The 16578-nt window shown below is 40.1% G+C and overlaps 1 protein-coding gene across 1 annotated transcript in view; it reads right to left on the minus strand.

Moving 5' to 3' along the window:
* The window catches only part of TRPM6 (transient receptor potential cation channel subfamily M member 6), a 90904-nt gene that overhangs the window by 32754 nt on the left and 41572 nt on the right, over positions 1-16578 (minus strand). Inside the window, exons 18-27 of the mRNA XM_074533042.1 lie at positions 16108-16254; positions 15343-15477; positions 14203-14331; positions 12026-12277; positions 10920-11094; positions 9329-9443; positions 7503-7702; positions 3784-3916; positions 930-2065; positions 126-238 (exon numbers count right to left, since the gene is read on the minus strand). Coding sequence (XP_074389143.1) covers positions 126-238; positions 930-2065; positions 3784-3916; positions 7503-7702; positions 9329-9443; positions 10920-11094; positions 12026-12277; positions 14203-14331; positions 15343-15477; positions 16108-16254 — 2535 coding nt within the window. The remainder of the gene's footprint in view (positions 1-125; positions 239-929; positions 2066-3783; positions 3917-7502; positions 7703-9328; positions 9444-10919; positions 11095-12025; positions 12278-14202; positions 14332-15342; positions 15478-16107; positions 16255-16578) is intronic.

A 16578-nucleotide genomic window follows, 5' to 3' on the forward strand; every position in this document is an offset into this window, starting at 1 on the left:
GATGCTGCAGTTTGTGTGCGCCATTTTAAATGCTTGCATTTTCAATTAAACAACACTGCAGAACTGCTCTTAAGGAATGAAAAAGACAATTTTGAGATACACAGTTGTCTTGCATCTGCCCATACCGGCACCTGAAGAGGTTTTTGATTCCTCTTTCCTCTCCCAGACTTTCTGTCTCTGTTTTGCTGTTCTGCTTTTGTTGCCTCACTGTGGTGTAGCTCACAGGATCCTAAAGATTCTGCAGGAAAGAGTCAAAAAACATCTTTAAGCTACAGAATATCTGTTTACTAAGGGAAAATCTGATAGGACCGACAACTGGCAGATGTCTAAAGCAACCTGAGAAAGAGTTGTGATAACCAAACTCAGTACTCAAGCAGTTCTGTGCAAAGATGTGCACCATCACAAGATATAAAACAACCAATGTCATCCATCACGTCATACTCTTCATAATTAAAACTTGAATCTTATTTATTTTAACACTTGTTAAGCAAACCTGGTGGTGGACAGAGAGGTATTTAAACTGACTACAGAAAAGTATGCCTTTTAATTCTCCATGCACCCATCTCTGATACTGCTAATGTATCTCTACAGGATCATGAAATGTATTTTGATTCCTGCAACTCTGTCTTTGCATCCCCAGGGCAAGAGACTTCCCCAGAGTGAGCACAGTCCTTCTGCCACCTGGCTGTGTAGCCACAGACATGGAGATTCCATGAGATGGCGCAGATCAGGGTGGCTGGCACACAGGTGTGTTGCAGCTTGGATACCAGGCACACTTTGGATATTCCCAACACCCAGACCCACACTCTGGACTCTCAGCTCCCATCCTTCACTGCATCTAATACCTTCTGGGTGCAAATGAAACATTTTTGTCATGTCTTGGACTCTCCAGTAGAAGATACTGTACATATTTAATGTTTTGTAATTACCGCCTATGGCCTTGCAGACTTTCCCTGATCTCTCTTTCTTAGGGAACGGTAAGCTGTTGCTTCTGCAGAAACTCCAGTCCCTCCAGAGAGGACTGATCCAGAAGGATATGCTTCTCTTCAGCCTGTTCTGAGAGATGCTGCTGCTGGGACATGACTTGAATGAGTTGTAGGAGAAGGACTTCGAATGACTTAACTGGACATGCCTGGTGGGATTGTTTTGGCAATTGTTATCCCTGTCATAGGATGAACGGAGGCACAGAGCTTTCTTCTTTGAATTTGAGATGAAAACTCCTTTTTCATCACCTTCAGAGAATCCCCAGTTCACATAACCACCTTCAGTTTCTTCCCTGTCATCACAGGAGGAAGCTACACTTTCTTCAATATCCAGTGGTAGCTGGAGATCAAGAGGATGATCAGCTTCTGCAGCATCAATCTTTTCTGATGGCAAATGAATAACAAAGTCTCTCTGGCTCCACTGGCAATCTTCTGTCTCTTTGCCAAGGAAGCTGATACCCGGCAAGTTTTGAGGAACAACAATGCTACTTTGCAGGTCATCTCCGAATGCTTCATCCTTGTACGTGGCAGCAGTGTTCAAAAAGGACAAACTTAAGGTGACATCCTCAGGAAAAGACCCTCCCTGATGGTCAGGGGGCACCAGCAAAAACTGCCCATACCTAGGAGTCGACCTAGTCTCAGAGGATACTCCTGAAGTGAGTGTGTCTGTTTCTATTTCTACCTTCTGAGAGCTGTCTTCTACCACCTTGTCACCCTCAGACTTCAAGAGTTTGCACTCTGATGGAGACTGAGTCCTTACCAAGCTCCGTAAGAGGGAGGGTGGCATGCTGTAATAGTGGTATTTCTTGTCACACAAGCCCTCCAGACTGCTCAAGGTCTTGGAATAAAATGCATTGCTCCAGCTATGGGGCAGCTTCCTACAGGTTTGATGTTTTGTGTCAGCCAGTAAGGCTTCTTCCACCTTCAAGGTGTCTACAGCAGAAAGCACTTTGAGGATGTCCACTGTCAGGGCAGACAGGTCTTGCAAATGTCCTAGCTGGCTGTCCAGGGACAGTAAAGACTCCTTGATATAGAATACCTTCTCATGCACTTCTTTAAGTTGTTGAAACATCTCTTCCACTCTAGGTCAAAAAAGAAAACATAACTAAAATACCAAAACACAGATCTTTACATCTGTTGGAGACATGATGAGAGAAACCATTAATAAATTTCAAAAAGTCAGCGTTTCAAATAGGCTTTTTTTTAAATGGTGACTTTCATTCCCATTAATACCTGTGTTTGACAAAACCCAGCCAAACTGCCAGTGGGTTTCTTAAGGAAACAGACATTTTGCTCAAGGAATATCTACTTTAAATATTGTTGTTTTCCTACTAATACCCATTCATTGCCATAGAACTACTAAAACATTGGTGGCAGGTTACATAAGGTATGAATGCAAATGAAGTATACTTCCTGCCAGCTGGACATCCTGATTTTACATTTCTTGTGCAAGCATGAGAAGGATAAGGCTCACACAAACTCTTTAATTTAACCTTGCATTTTTCAAATACTACAGACTGCTGAGAAACAGGTCTTCCCAAGAACATATTTGGCCTCCAGAAGCAGCTCCTATGCATCTTATAGCATTGGTTATCTTCAGGTAAAATTCAACAGCCCAAAAAACCAAAGCCTTTTTTATTATCCTCAAATCCCCAGTGAAAAGTGCAGGAACTTCTTGGCCTGGAATTAAATAATTTAACCAAACCAGTATCTTCATATTTCCTGAAGATATTCTCTCTTACTTTATCACTAAGATAATGATAAGTTATCTGCAGGCAATATGCCGTAGTAATTTCTTTTCTTCGTCACAGAGTAACCAAAATATGTAGTACTAACACATTGCCGTATCAAATCAAGGACCAGTGTTCCAGAACATTTTATTCATCTAAATTAATTTCTTGCATTAATATCATGCAATGCTGTGAAGAGTGTTTCACTTGCACTCAGAAAAAAATTCCTTTCCAGATATATATATCTCCAGTAAATGAGACCTTCTTGAAGTAATCAATTCTGCAGTTTCTGAACAAAACTACTTATTTAATATCTTTTGGAGAGGATGTTTCTTGGCTTCTGTGTTGAAGAAGCCAAGAAACTTACTTGTGTTCAACTTCTGTGCTGAAGAAGCCAAGAAAATTATTTTGCAGAAAATAATGTTATGTTTTCTCTGGCAAAACAAATTTGTTAGATGAAATCACTGTTGGCATTCAGTAAGATTATTGTAGCGTTCATTTTTTTAACTGTTCACATTAAACTTAATGGTATATTTACAATTGATTTCAATAAAAAGCTTAATTAGGCCAATACTGACTGTTTTGAAACCCAGTTGGTAGCTGTGTAGTAACATTGTGTAAACCAAGACACCATATTGCAAATAATGCTACAATGGTTGTTTGCAGGCTGTTTCTGTAAACAGCAATTATACCCAATCACAAGCAATACTCTCTGTGTCTGTACACTACTAAGCTTTTAAATAAAATTACATGTTGTATGCTGTTCTCTGGCGTGCTTCTGTAGTGCTACCTGATCTGCACAAGTGAAACTGAGCAGCACCTCTCTGTACCCCTTTAATCATGTGTATACTGCATGGGTCTGGGGATACAATTCTGTCTGCAAGGCTGCCCAGTCAGATCTGACATACACCTCAAAGAGATGCAGATACAGAAACAGACACAGATCCATCAAATTAACAAGGCCTATGCATGTTCAGAGTGGCCATAACCAGCTTCAAATGCACGAACTTATCAAAGTCTTTCTATATGACAAATTTATACAGAGAACATAAATATGTATCAAAACACACCTTTCTGTGGTCAAACGGATCCTTTCACTGCCACTGGAACTCAGGTTTTCATTCTTTTCAAGAAAATATTCTTCTACACACTGTTCCTCAAAGTCATGAAGTTTCTTTAACTCCTCATCACTCAGGTAGAGCTCTGAATAAAGGAGGTAGGAATCAGTATGAAGCATGTTAATAATTGCAATCATTTATAAGTATGCATGAGGGGAAAAAAAGAAAAAAAATCCAGTCGAAAAACTTGTTTACACTCCCTCCTTTGACAAGAATGAATCAGGCCTAAGTGCATTAATTTGGGCTTCAGTATAAAGACTCAAATACAAGAAAATGTGTGATTTTGTCCTTCCTTACATAGGGAACAAAACCACACAGGCAAAAATTCCAGTACACTCCTTTTAAAGCTTCAAAAACACATATCTGAATGGCAGCTCACAAAGATTAATTTTCTCACAAAATTTTTCCTGTACTTTGTTATACATGTGTCATTCACAAGACTTAGATATGAACATGCAAACCTTACAAAACTTTCACTCCGTTTTGGCCCAGGCATTCATTTAGTGCTAGTCACCTACAACAATTACAGTCCATTCAGGTGCTCAAAGCTCCAAAGCTTTTTTTTTTTTTCACCCGATTAGTTAATATGCTCATAACCATAAAGCATTCAGATATCCTTAATAGAAGTTCATATGTACAAAACATTAAGACCTTCAAATCCAATATTTTTTGGGGGAAAAAAGCATTCAGAAGTTAAAACTCCGTAACTTGGGCTGCTCATGGTGCTATTCTTCTAGCACACCAAGATTTCTGAGACAGCAGCTCCATTACAAGGCAGTACAAAGAAATGCATATGGTGGAAAGGTGCTTCTCTGGCTCAAACTCCATATTTTCCAAGCTCCTCTTTTCTGTCCTTTTTTATGTACCAAAGTCCTCACTGTAGTTGCTAGAGAGGTGCCTGTTCCAAGCAACAAGGCAGTGTTTGCTACAAGGATGTAGTACTCAACTGCAACACACAGCTCAGCAGTGAGGACCCCTCTCACTCCAAATGAGACTTCATCACCTTCCAGACACTTTTCTACCCTATTTGACCTGTGTTATTTCCTCCAAAATTTTACTCTGTATCTTGGTATTGATTTTCCACAGGGTGGCTCTGGGTACTCGTTGTGAAAACCAGTTAATTATAACAACACCGAAACTAAAGTAGGAGAAAGCTACCAAGCAAAAGTGTATAGAAAAAGGTGCCCAGAGGTGCCTAAACAGAAAAAAAATTCTCCTCCTGAGAGAATGTGAAAGAAAGCATGAGCTCTCTTCTGTGCAAGGACTTTCAGATCTGCTAAGCAATTTTCCTTAAGCTCCTTACAGGACACCCTCTAGGCTATGCCACTGACTTATGCTGTGCTTGCACATAAAACAAGCAATGGCACTTCCAAGGCAGGCTGGTCTATACCGTCATGATGGGGGAGCTGAACCAGTGAGCAGCAGTACAGTAGTTCAGCATTGTCATGGTTTGATGCTGGCGCAATGCCAGTGCCCCCATGAAAATATATGCTCTCTAGTGTCTGCTGTGAGATGTGACTAGGAATAGAGCAAAGCAGGCTCTAACTTAGGAATAAAGAAGAAAAAGCTTTATTAACTTACAACTATATATAAAGAGAAACACACACAGACCTCGGAAGGAAAACTTTCTAAAAAACATTCCTCTTCCCCCACTAAATTTCCAATACATCCACCTTTCAGATCACCAACTCTCAGTCTATCAATTCTCAGTTCATCAAGGAGAGAGGAGTCTTTCTTGTACTGTAGGCTTCCCCAGGAAACACAGTTGAAACCTCGTGTGTTTCCATGTCACTCATGGCACTGCCTGGAGAACATAGTGACCTCTTCCTTCCACGCCCAGTGCTCTCAGCACTGCACATGGACCAGAGCTGCTTCTAGGGTTCTCTTTTTAAGGATGCCTTGCCCAGTTCCAAAAACAAGCATAGTCTCTCACCTTTGGGACACCTGTGCCCCCCAGATTTCACCCCCTGGGGTCGAGGGGCCTCGAGAGCAGAGATCTTCTTCTTCCACTGAAGATCGAGGGCACCACCACCCTCCTCCCCCGTTGTCTCTGTTCATGCACTCTTTCACATAACATCACTGCACTCCTTTGGCTCCAAGCCATTGCCTTCCCCTAAATGCAGTCTCTGTCACATGAAAAAATGGTTCCATCCATGGCTATACAAGAAAAGTCCAGCCAAAGGCCACTCCATCACCTCCTCCCACCCAAGATGCTTCTCCACTTCTCTCGGGGCCCATTTCCTCTTATCTCATCTCTATCTCTCTCCTCATTCAACTCCAGGAGGATCAGCATTTGCAAGGTTTCCATCATCCAAGAAAAGGGTTAAAAATCTCAGGCTCTGCCTGTCCAGAGCTCCCATGCTGCCCTGCCGGGCACCTTCTCACCGCACCTCCCACCACTCCTTCTCCTTTTCGGCCAGCCATGCTATCAAATTTCAAGGTGGCACTGGCACAGACACCAATTCTCTATCTCTCTCTCTCTCTGTCTCGGGTGGGGGTGCTGCCTTGAAGCCTCTCAGTGTTCCTCCACCCTTCCATCCTTCAGGGGCCTTCACCTCCACTCTCTGTCCAAGGCCCGGCCTACCTCACCAGGCCGCATGGCTTCCCCTGCCGACCCAGCCCGCAGCCGAGCAGGGCTGGTCTGAGCCCTCCACTGTCTGGAACCAAAAGAGCTTCCCCCTAGTCAGAGGCATACCCATGTCCTCAGTGGCCACACCAGGTGCTAATATTCAAATCTCAGCACCTATTGGGTTGATCACAGCATCCCAAAAAACTCACTTCCTTTTCAAACCAGGACAAGCATTGATTAGGTAAGCCTGTTTTGGTGCTCTACAACCACCTGTGAGCATGCCAGGTATCTTCAGGGATTCATGTTCAGAAGAGAAAATTCTAAGTGAGGCATAACCCACACAGTATCTGCCCACCTCTATTATAAGGCATCAAGGGTTTCCGATACATCAAAAAGGATGAGACTGCATAATGCTAGATACCAATGCTTCCCAAATTTTTTTAGATGTAGTTACAGTCACCTTTTCCCCTGCCTCACACCCACCACTAAGCCCCACTACTTTCCATCCCATTATCTTGAGATCCTTTTCCCACAACAGCCCAGGCTAATCCAGGCAGAGGTGGTGAAAGTGGGACAGGGAACTGGACTAAGGAGTCGTTAGGAAAGATCTGGCATGAAGAAAAGTGGCTTTACCACCCTTCTCTGGATGGTAAAAGTGAAGGCTGGGAAAAGTGAAGAAGGTAAGGTGCAGTCAAAAGCCAGTGCACAAAGGGACAAAAGCAGCAAGGAGGTGGGAAGCCACTGTGCATCTGCAATCACTGGATCTCCTCTACCCTTGGGCTCTGCCGCTACTTTCCCTAGGTAGTGATAAAGGAATTATTTGTCTTTTCATGACAAACATACAGAAATTTATACCTTTGGCACTGCTTAATTTCTTTTAAAATAAGATATTGTTTAGTTCCTACACAGTAAGTTGCTGTCCCTTTATTTCACCTCAGAGTTGTGAGGTATCTTGACTGATGCACAGTATGCAGCACAGCAACAGCCAAATATAAAGGAAAGCACTACCCCCTTTTTTTTCTGTCTTTTTTTTTCTGGGGGGGGACTCAACTCCACAGTTATGGGAGTGATGATGAACTATTTCTTTTGGCTCCCAGCTTACTTAGTCCAACATCGCCTTCCTCTTGGTCCAACTCATTTGGGGGCTGGTGGTGGAAGATGCACTTTAGCAGAAGCCCAATGTGACTGAGGAGGATGAAGGGTGGAGGGAGCCACGGCTTCTCACGGTAGGTCATGATGTAGCGGTAACGGTTGTACTTCCAGAGCTTGTTCGAGATGGATTTCAAGTCAAAATAAACATTACTGAGGAGAGAGCCACAGAGGAGAGGAGAAGGAGGGTAAATATTCCCAATATAGCACAAGACACTTCTCTACAGATCTAATCTAACGCTGGTCTCATTCCTCCAGTGAGGTAAATCAGCTTAGCAACTCATGTGCCTGCAGCTAGTGCACTTAGAATGAGATCTTCAAAGCTGCCCAACAGATTTGGAGATCCAACTCCCATTCACACTACTGGGAGCAGGGCAAAAGATGCCACTGACATGACTTTGAAATCCCAGTCATACTATTTAAATTTTAATATATATCCTAACCACAGAATTCAGCATTGTTTTCCTCTTTGGAATGGATTAAAAGTAGGTGTCAGGCTAAGGGAAGACTTTGACAAAATAGTTTGCAGCTACATGAGCCATTCTTCTGCAGAACACTCACTGGAGCTGCAAAATTAATAAACATGACTGCACTGAATAATTTTCTGTATCTACTATGATAGACTCAAGCACAGGAAAGAATTGTTGTGGTTTCTAGCATTCCATTTCTAGTAATTTCAGATTCACTGTCATTCTACACAGCCAGCATGTAATCACAAAAACATCAACTTTCCTTCTGAGAGCATAAATGTGTTTCTCATACCCACCCATTTCTGGTCCCACTTCTGGAACAATCAAAATCACGATGCAGAAGACTTACCATATCATCATTACTAAAGGTTTAGTTCCAGAAATAATTCAGATAACAATTTCATACATGTAAAATAATACATAATGTGTAAGATAATAGATTGATTCCTTGACACAATTTCATGAAAGGGATTTCTTATTGGAAGTGGAAATAGAATGAATTTTGATAGTTCAGGGTTTTTTGCATATGAATGAGTTCTTTTATTAATTTGAATTTTTTAAACCTGCAGCTGACTTTTTCTTCCCCAGAAATGCTAGAACTATAAGAAAAAATAAATAACTGCTTGGGTTAGACTGCTCTTCACTAATATTTTACAGAACATGCTCCATTACAAAAGGTTCCGGTTAAAACATAAAAGGTTTAGAATTACTATAAAGACACTGATAAAGTGCTATGAATTTCTATAGAATTAATATAAAAACCCTTTGTACTGTGGCAGCTCACATTAAAAGGCAAATTGCTGAAAACACTACTGTAAGATTTCAGTCTAGAACATATGGGATTGCTTAAAGTAAGTAAGAATTTTCAAATTATTTCCTAAAGGAAAAGCATACTCCTCCTTTATCCTCTTCACTTGAACGCCTTCCACTTATCTGCCAGTTTGGCCTGCCCTATGATGAATTTTATATAGGCTCTTAGCACAACAAATACAACTTTTAGGAAGGGAAAGTTACTTCAGAGATGAATTAATGCTTTTGTTTTTTTTTTTTGCCAACTGCAATTGTTCGCTCTCACAGAGTCACATTCGTTTTAAGTAGCAAAAGAGCTTAGCTGTCTTCTCACTATACCTTTCCTTGCACCATCTGGCTACCACCATTCTTTCCTTCATTTGACTTACCCCCATGGCTGATGGGGTACAACCACCACCATCAACATGCCCTTGCTGAGGCATTTTTGGTGAAAATCTTTCCAGAAGAGCAGGCACAACACACCTTAGTTGCTTTTGCAGCAATATACCTGGGTACTTACTTAAAGAATGCAATGAGCAAGTTGACCATGATGATGTACTGCACAAAGAGGTAGACAGCTTGCAGAAAGGGTGTGAGAAAGGAGCCGGGAGGACAGTCTTCATTGGCTTCACAAACTGGAAATGAAAGACATACAGAACGTGGGTAGCACAGGAACCAGAGCAGAGAACAGCAATGGCCTGTGCTTCTCATTTGTCTCAGCAAGAAACAGAATAGTCCTCACTAATTTCACAGAGATTTTGCATCACTAAATTTCCAACTTAAAGATCAACCTCTACCAAAAGGAGAACTGAGACCCCCTTTGTGCTACTACCACCTTAGTTACCACTGTTCAGAAGATGTAGACACCACTTCATACAAATCAGTTATTATGCCAGTCATTCCACATTTTGTTATGGGGGAATACACAGCTGAAATGTATTTGGGGGATGGCTTTTACCCAAGTAAGCTGAAATCCAAATCTTTGATCCTTAAGACAGGAGCGCCTCAGACGTAAAGCAACAAATAATGGAAATTAGGTGGTCCTTTCTGATGTTTTTAAATCATAATAATAAATACTTCCCAACCTTTTAAATGTCTAATCAAGTTTAACTCTTTGGAGGGAACTTTGAAACATACTTATAAAGAAGCAGCCCTAAATTCGAGACATATTCTGCAGGATAAAGAGTCACTAGAGAAATCATAGCTTTATTTGGGAAGTGTCAGATTTCTAAAGCTTTAGAATTGTTAAGTGATTAAATGGATTAAACTGGGAAACCTAACAGTGTGCTTTCATTAAAAGAATTTTGATTTATTTAACCAAAATACGTATATGATTGTTTCAGCAGTAATAACGGAGGCAACATGGTCAATTATTTTAATGAATTGAGTCTATGTTGAACAATGTACCTTAAATAGATATTTCTCTTTCGGTTACTACTTTTCTATTTTAGGGACTGTTTTACTTTTACCTTCAGTCAGTAGCATGAGAGTGCCTTACATCAGTAATGCTTAAATATCTCTGGGCTGCCTGATTACTCTCTCTTATTGAAACAAGGCCAAAGCCATAATCAAGGTACACATTTTTTTCCTATTTACATTGATTGGTTCTAGTTCTCCTATGCACATGGTTTATCTGTTTAAGAATAGTGCCAGGCAACTTATTTCTCCCCTTCTTTTCCTCCTTTATTCTTTCTTCCTTAAAGACAGCTTTTCTCTTTTCTCCAAGAGATCAGCAGCTTTGGATTAAGTTAATTGGAAATTTATTTCATTGGCAGATCCCCTGACCAGGAAGTATCTTAGTATTAGTTCCCATGTGCTATGCCCTGATATTTGCAGTATATTTAATTTGAAGCACTAAATTTGAAGAGTTTAGAGTTTAAACCTCTTTATTTTTCACAAAGAAGCTCGTATTTTTAACTTCATTCATGCAGTATTACCCATTACATATACTGGAATATACATATATACATATACACATATATACATACATATACTGGAATCAGAATTGTTTAAGGAAGAACAGACTCAGTAGGTAGTCAAAAGACCAAAGAAGACATGCTTCTCCACATATTAAATTTAAGCCGTGAGCTTAAACCCTCAAAATTACCTACCATCTATTTCGCCAGCATAGACTTCACCAAACATCATCCAGTAGGGCTGAAATACAATATCCCGTGCCAGGGTCCAAGAAGGAGGCTCCTCTGGTGAAAGAATTGCCTTTCGTGACACCCCAAAACTCAGCAGGACTATGGCCATCATGATCACAATATAGAACATGTTTCCTGTCTAGAAGACATGTTTGTGTAAAATAATTAACTTGTGTTAATTATATGTAAAAGAGACATTCATTTTAGGGAGTATCAATCACTGTTTTTACAAATCAGAATATAAAACCAGGGGTAATAATCTAATATGATGGAGGAAATAAAAATATTTTGTTTCTATGACCTAGAGTACATGAGCATTTTATAGATGTTAAAATCATCTTAGACCAAAAAAGCCCTACTTGCCTCACATGTCCCTCTTATATCTTAAGCAAGATCTAAAAAATGCGGAGATCTTACAATGGTGATTTTGCTCAGTGGTGCTCCTTTCAAACTGAGAGCAAGGAACAGGAGTGAAAATTATTTTGCCTCCTAAACAATCACCATGAAAGACAGAATATAAAAGTATTAAGAAGAGAGCTCTCAGTAAAGGAGGAAAATTACAGTAGGAATATTCACATGTCCCCCAGGACTAGACAGTTGTTCAGCAACAGTTCTTACAGCAAAAGAGAAACAAGATTAACTTGGATTTCACAGAAATTGTGACAGATAAACAAGGAGGCAGTTATTTGAATCAACAAGTAAAACAATAATGATACTGTTTCCAAGAATTAGGGAAATAACCTGTCACAGTGAGCCCATCTCCAAGAAGCAGTGACTTTTCTTTCTCCTGTTACCAAGCTAGATTGGCAAACTAACTCAAACAAAACCCTTCTCTAAGGAATTAAGTAAAAAATGGATTTTGTGAATAAATTCATGTAATTAATAAATTAAAGAAAAGTGTAATCTGATTATGGTCAACTCACAAACAAAAAAAATCATGGTATTTTCAAGTAAAACATTCACTGTGAGCCATTAGACCACTTCTCCTTTTCTGTCACTTCTGAGCTTTACATATTCCAGAAGGTAGATGCCTTAGCTACAGAAATACTTCCCCAAAGCACACTACTTACCATTTTCCCAATCATTGTCAGGTATGGGCCAGCATGCTGATTCACAGCAAAAAGATCAAGGAGCCGAGTGTACCAAAATATGATATCCAAGCAGTAAAGCAGCCTCCCTGCAGTTTGAACAGGGGGGTTGGACCACCGCAAACCAAAACCAATCATAAACAGGATGATTGCTACAGAATCAGTAAAATTCCAGTATTCATAAATCCACACCTTCACCTTTTGGCAGAATTTTCCAGGTTCTGAGATAAATACCTAGGTAGAATCGGGGTAAAAATGCCATTAAAATCACATATACATTATTTGACCTTTTCTGCATTATTTCTGCATTGGTCTGCATTATTTCACAATACTTGAGAATGTATAATTTTCCCCCCCTTTTTTTTTCTTTTGTCTTGGACCTATTTACTGCATATTCATCATCAATTGAGGTTTTTACTTAATCCACCATGTCATATTGCTCAAGTATGCGACATCAAATGGGATAGGTCTTCCCAAAAAAGATGGATCCTGAACCTGAATCTATTCACTAAAGGGCACATAGCTCAGCAGAAGACAGCAGCCAGTAAAGAATTGTTATGCACACATATTATTAGAAATTAACAAGCATTTTCTAGAGGGATGGTCACGACCTGGAGTGGCCTTTTCATTAACCCCTAAGTCATGGAAAGTACTGGCCTAACCTTGCCACTGGGAAAATAACTAATGTCCTTTATTTCAGACCAAAAATATAATGAAAGATCCTTGTATTCTGCCAAGGACAGGTTAAAAAAAGAAGTGCTGGCAACTAGCAAGGTAAAGAATGAAATGTTCACTCCTTGAACTGTAAGGTGCCCCAAAGGGATTTTAAGCTTCACTGAGCAAGCATGTGAAGTGGAATCCTAGGGAGGAGGCAAATAAAATGTTTGCACATTGCCACAAGTGAGGCCAATTATGCAGTGCTATGTGAGATTACACTGATAAGTACCAAGCAAAGGAGAGATTTTGAAACATTATGCCCTGATCCTGCAAGAATTTATGCATATGACCACATAAATGTAGACAAGTGATCTAGACTAACTCACATGAATAACTAGTTGCAGGGCCTAAGGCTTCAGCAATTATTTGATACAATCTAGAGCAACAGAGCTTTGCAGCTATATATAACAAAGCCCTCAGCAGCTAAGCAGCTGCCCAGCTAAAAGAGTGTCCTACAAAGTCTTTGCCAAAAGACCAGAACTAGAACATGGATAAAGAAAATCAAGTAAGGACATCAATTTGAAAGTGTCCAACCAATGATACCGGAAAGAAGAGCTATTCTTTTTGCTGTCCCAGCATCAAGATGGTGCAAGAGCACAGCAGTGATTTCAAAAGTATTTTTACTGTCCCTTGGAATCCTTCACCTCTCTCATACTGACTTCACAGCCTTACAGAGTGATCTGTATTTGCAGTGTCCTTTGCTCAGAACTGTGTCTGGCTTTTTGTGGCTAGCTTTATTCCTCTGAAAGCACAGCATTTCAAAAGTAATACAAAAGAGTATTCACATTACTGTTTGCTGATTTGTTATGTGCTGATTGTGCAGTGAAGGCATGTCAGAGCAGATACAATAATTGAGCAAATACATAGCTGTATTTGTCCCTAGACTCAGGTTTGGAGCTCAAGTTGCATTCAGAAGTTTGGGTCTAATCAACTGTAAATAATTGCAATAATTTTGATTGGAATATCTTTTTCTTTTTTTTGTGTGTTCAATAAATCCAGCATTAAAAGTTGATTGTATTTTTTTCTAAGTGCATTTATGGAAGGCTAACTAGACTTGAGGGAGAGCCATAGATTATTCTATGTAAAACATCTATCAATTCATAACAAGTTCTCACTCAGATTAAATATCTAAAGACAAATTTTATTACTAGAAGTCTAATGGTCAGCTTAAGAAAATTAAGGACCAGGTGCCTACATCAAGGTTCTAAATCTCAATTCAGCAGTCACCTACACATTGCCAACCAGCTCTACACAGAAAGGTAGAGAATCAATGCCAAAATTTAAGATGCATTTTGACAGACCAAGAACTGGTCTTTGAATAAAAGAATTCCAATAAATAAATTCTCTGTATAATTCTCCATAAAATAAAGCAGGATTTAGCATTCTTCAGAGAGGTATTCCCTGGTTACAAGAAAAATGAGAATGCAAATGGAAAAACTTACCTCCCTGACTTTTTCAATAGCAGTACTGAAAATATAAATGATAACAAACCACTCTTGCACACTTGGTCTTGGTTCCATCTTCACTAACACAGTGTAAGTAAAGAGCATGAGGAATGCCAAGTACGACATCTGCAAAACACATGGTGCATAATCCATACACACAAAAACCTCAAACAAATTTCTGCAAATAAAACAGCTGGTTGGCTTCACTATAGGTACTCAAACTACTGTGACACTGCCACGTGTTTGAGCCCAGAATCTTTATTGCAGTTCTTGAAAATTTTGTTTTGTTTTTTTTTTTGCTTTGTTTTATGGGAATGTCCCTAAACATCATTGGAAATTGGCACTTTAATGCTGAAAAAATAGGTGGGAGCAGAAGGTAAACAATTGCAGCATATGCTCATCCCCATAGAAGAGACATATTTTTTTATCTTGGATGTTAGACTAGATGGTCTCCAGAGGTCCCTTCAAAAAATAACTGTTCTGTGATTTTATTCTGTGATCTGCACACCATTCCTTGAATGCAAGGGCCCGCTAGGGATAAGCAACAATTCTCAAAGTTAAATAGGCAACTGCTAGTTAATCTGTGCCTTCCAAAACACAGGAATGATATTAGGTGGAAAATACATATGATCACAGCCTGATCTTAAACTTCTTGAGCTCTACTGACACGGGGTTACTAAAACTGATTTAATAAATGTACATTTCCTACAGCAAAGGATTCCCTATAGAAAAATATTTGCTTCTCAAGAGACAATTCTTAAAGAAAGGAACATGAATATCAGTGAAGTATTAAAGGTACAGAAGGTCATCTTCAAATCTATGTCAGCCTTTGCAACTGACCACTGTAAAAGGCTGTGCTTGAGTTTTTCTTTAGTTCCTTATAATTGTTTTCCTGGGGTTTTGGGTTTGGTTTTTGCATTTTTTTAGTTCAGTTGCATGATTTTAGCATGATTTAGCATGATTTTAGCATTTTAATCTTTACACTTAACTGTCAGAGAAACATTCAAATGGCTTCCCATTTACACCCACCACTAAGTGACTGCAAATCCATGCTAGAAAAAGTAAAAGCAGGATTAAGTGGCATTTGAAGGACCAAAGGAGGGGTTTGTCACTCCAAGTTCTAGAATGATGACTAACCGTGTGAAACCAGAACTTGACAATTGGTGCGTTGTAGAACTCATAGATTTTTCTAGCTCCAGTCAGGTTTCCTTGTCCACCATCTCCTTGGCTTTCATCAGACTTCTGAACAGCCTTTTCTACATCATAACCCCTCTTTAAAAGAAAACAGCATTTTTTTAAGTAAAAAACAATGGTCTATAATTGCAAAGGGAGTGTTGTTTCAGGGGGAAGACAAACACAAATGTCTAAACGTAGTTCTGAATACCCCAGCCATTACTGCAGCTTGGTTTTGTCTGGTTACAAATATCTCATTTGCAATACTCAACATGCACTCTGTGAAAGATGCCCTATATGGCACAGCTGCACTGTCTGTATATTTTGTATAGTATTTTGTATAAGAGTATTTAAGGAAAATCAGTAGCCTGGACTTCTGCTAGAGACTGATAGATAAAATCACAAGCTAACATCAAGCAGAATGTGTGTGAGCACTTTTCCTAGCTGCCTCAGGTCAGGCTGCTCCCTTCCTGCACTAGGAATACATGTGAGGTTGGGAAGGACTTCCTCATTATGGCCAGCACAGAAGTGGCATCCAGGACAGATGAAGTAACTTGTACCACATTCACTTAAGTCCATATCCAAACTAGGGACCTAATCCATACTTCTGGAGAGAACTGGCCTCCAGCCATTTCATTCCACCTGATGAGCATTTTCTCACTCCTCAGAACTGCACTGTGGTAAAGAGACAGACTCTGGCACACAAATGATTGATCCTCACAGACTAACCAAAGTCTCTTTAGAACTGACTGGGCTCTGTTCCCCATGATACCATAACTGGTGGAAGTCTTGGGACTGAGGCACGTGAGACATTTCTGCCTTGCTTTTAAACTCCAGCATCAGGATGGTGGGAGGCAGGAGAATACTCATAATGACCTAAAAGAGAGACACAAGATTAATTAAGCAGTGATAGCATAAACCTGAGGCCACAGTCAGCCATGCCTGGCGCCAGCACAAACCCAGTGCAATTCCACTGGCTGCACAAGGAGTCACTGGTGCTTGGAATCTGTATCACAGAGTCTGACAGCCTCTGAAGATTTGTGCTGCTCTTGCCTGATTTCTGGCTTTGAAGAGTGTCACGGTATCTGGGATGCTTTCAATACAGCTCCCTGTGTCTGGAAAGCATCCTTCCCACCAGCAGCTCTGCCAGGGAATAGGCAATGTGGGGAACCAAGAGCAGGTGAGGAAGGACTAAAAAGT

The sequence above is a fragment of the Zonotrichia albicollis genome, chromosome Z, assembly GCF_047830755.1.
Source record: "Zonotrichia albicollis isolate bZonAlb1 chromosome Z, bZonAlb1.hap1, whole genome shotgun sequence".
NCBI classification, from domain to species: domain Eukaryota; kingdom Metazoa; phylum Chordata; class Aves; order Passeriformes; family Passerellidae; genus Zonotrichia; species Zonotrichia albicollis.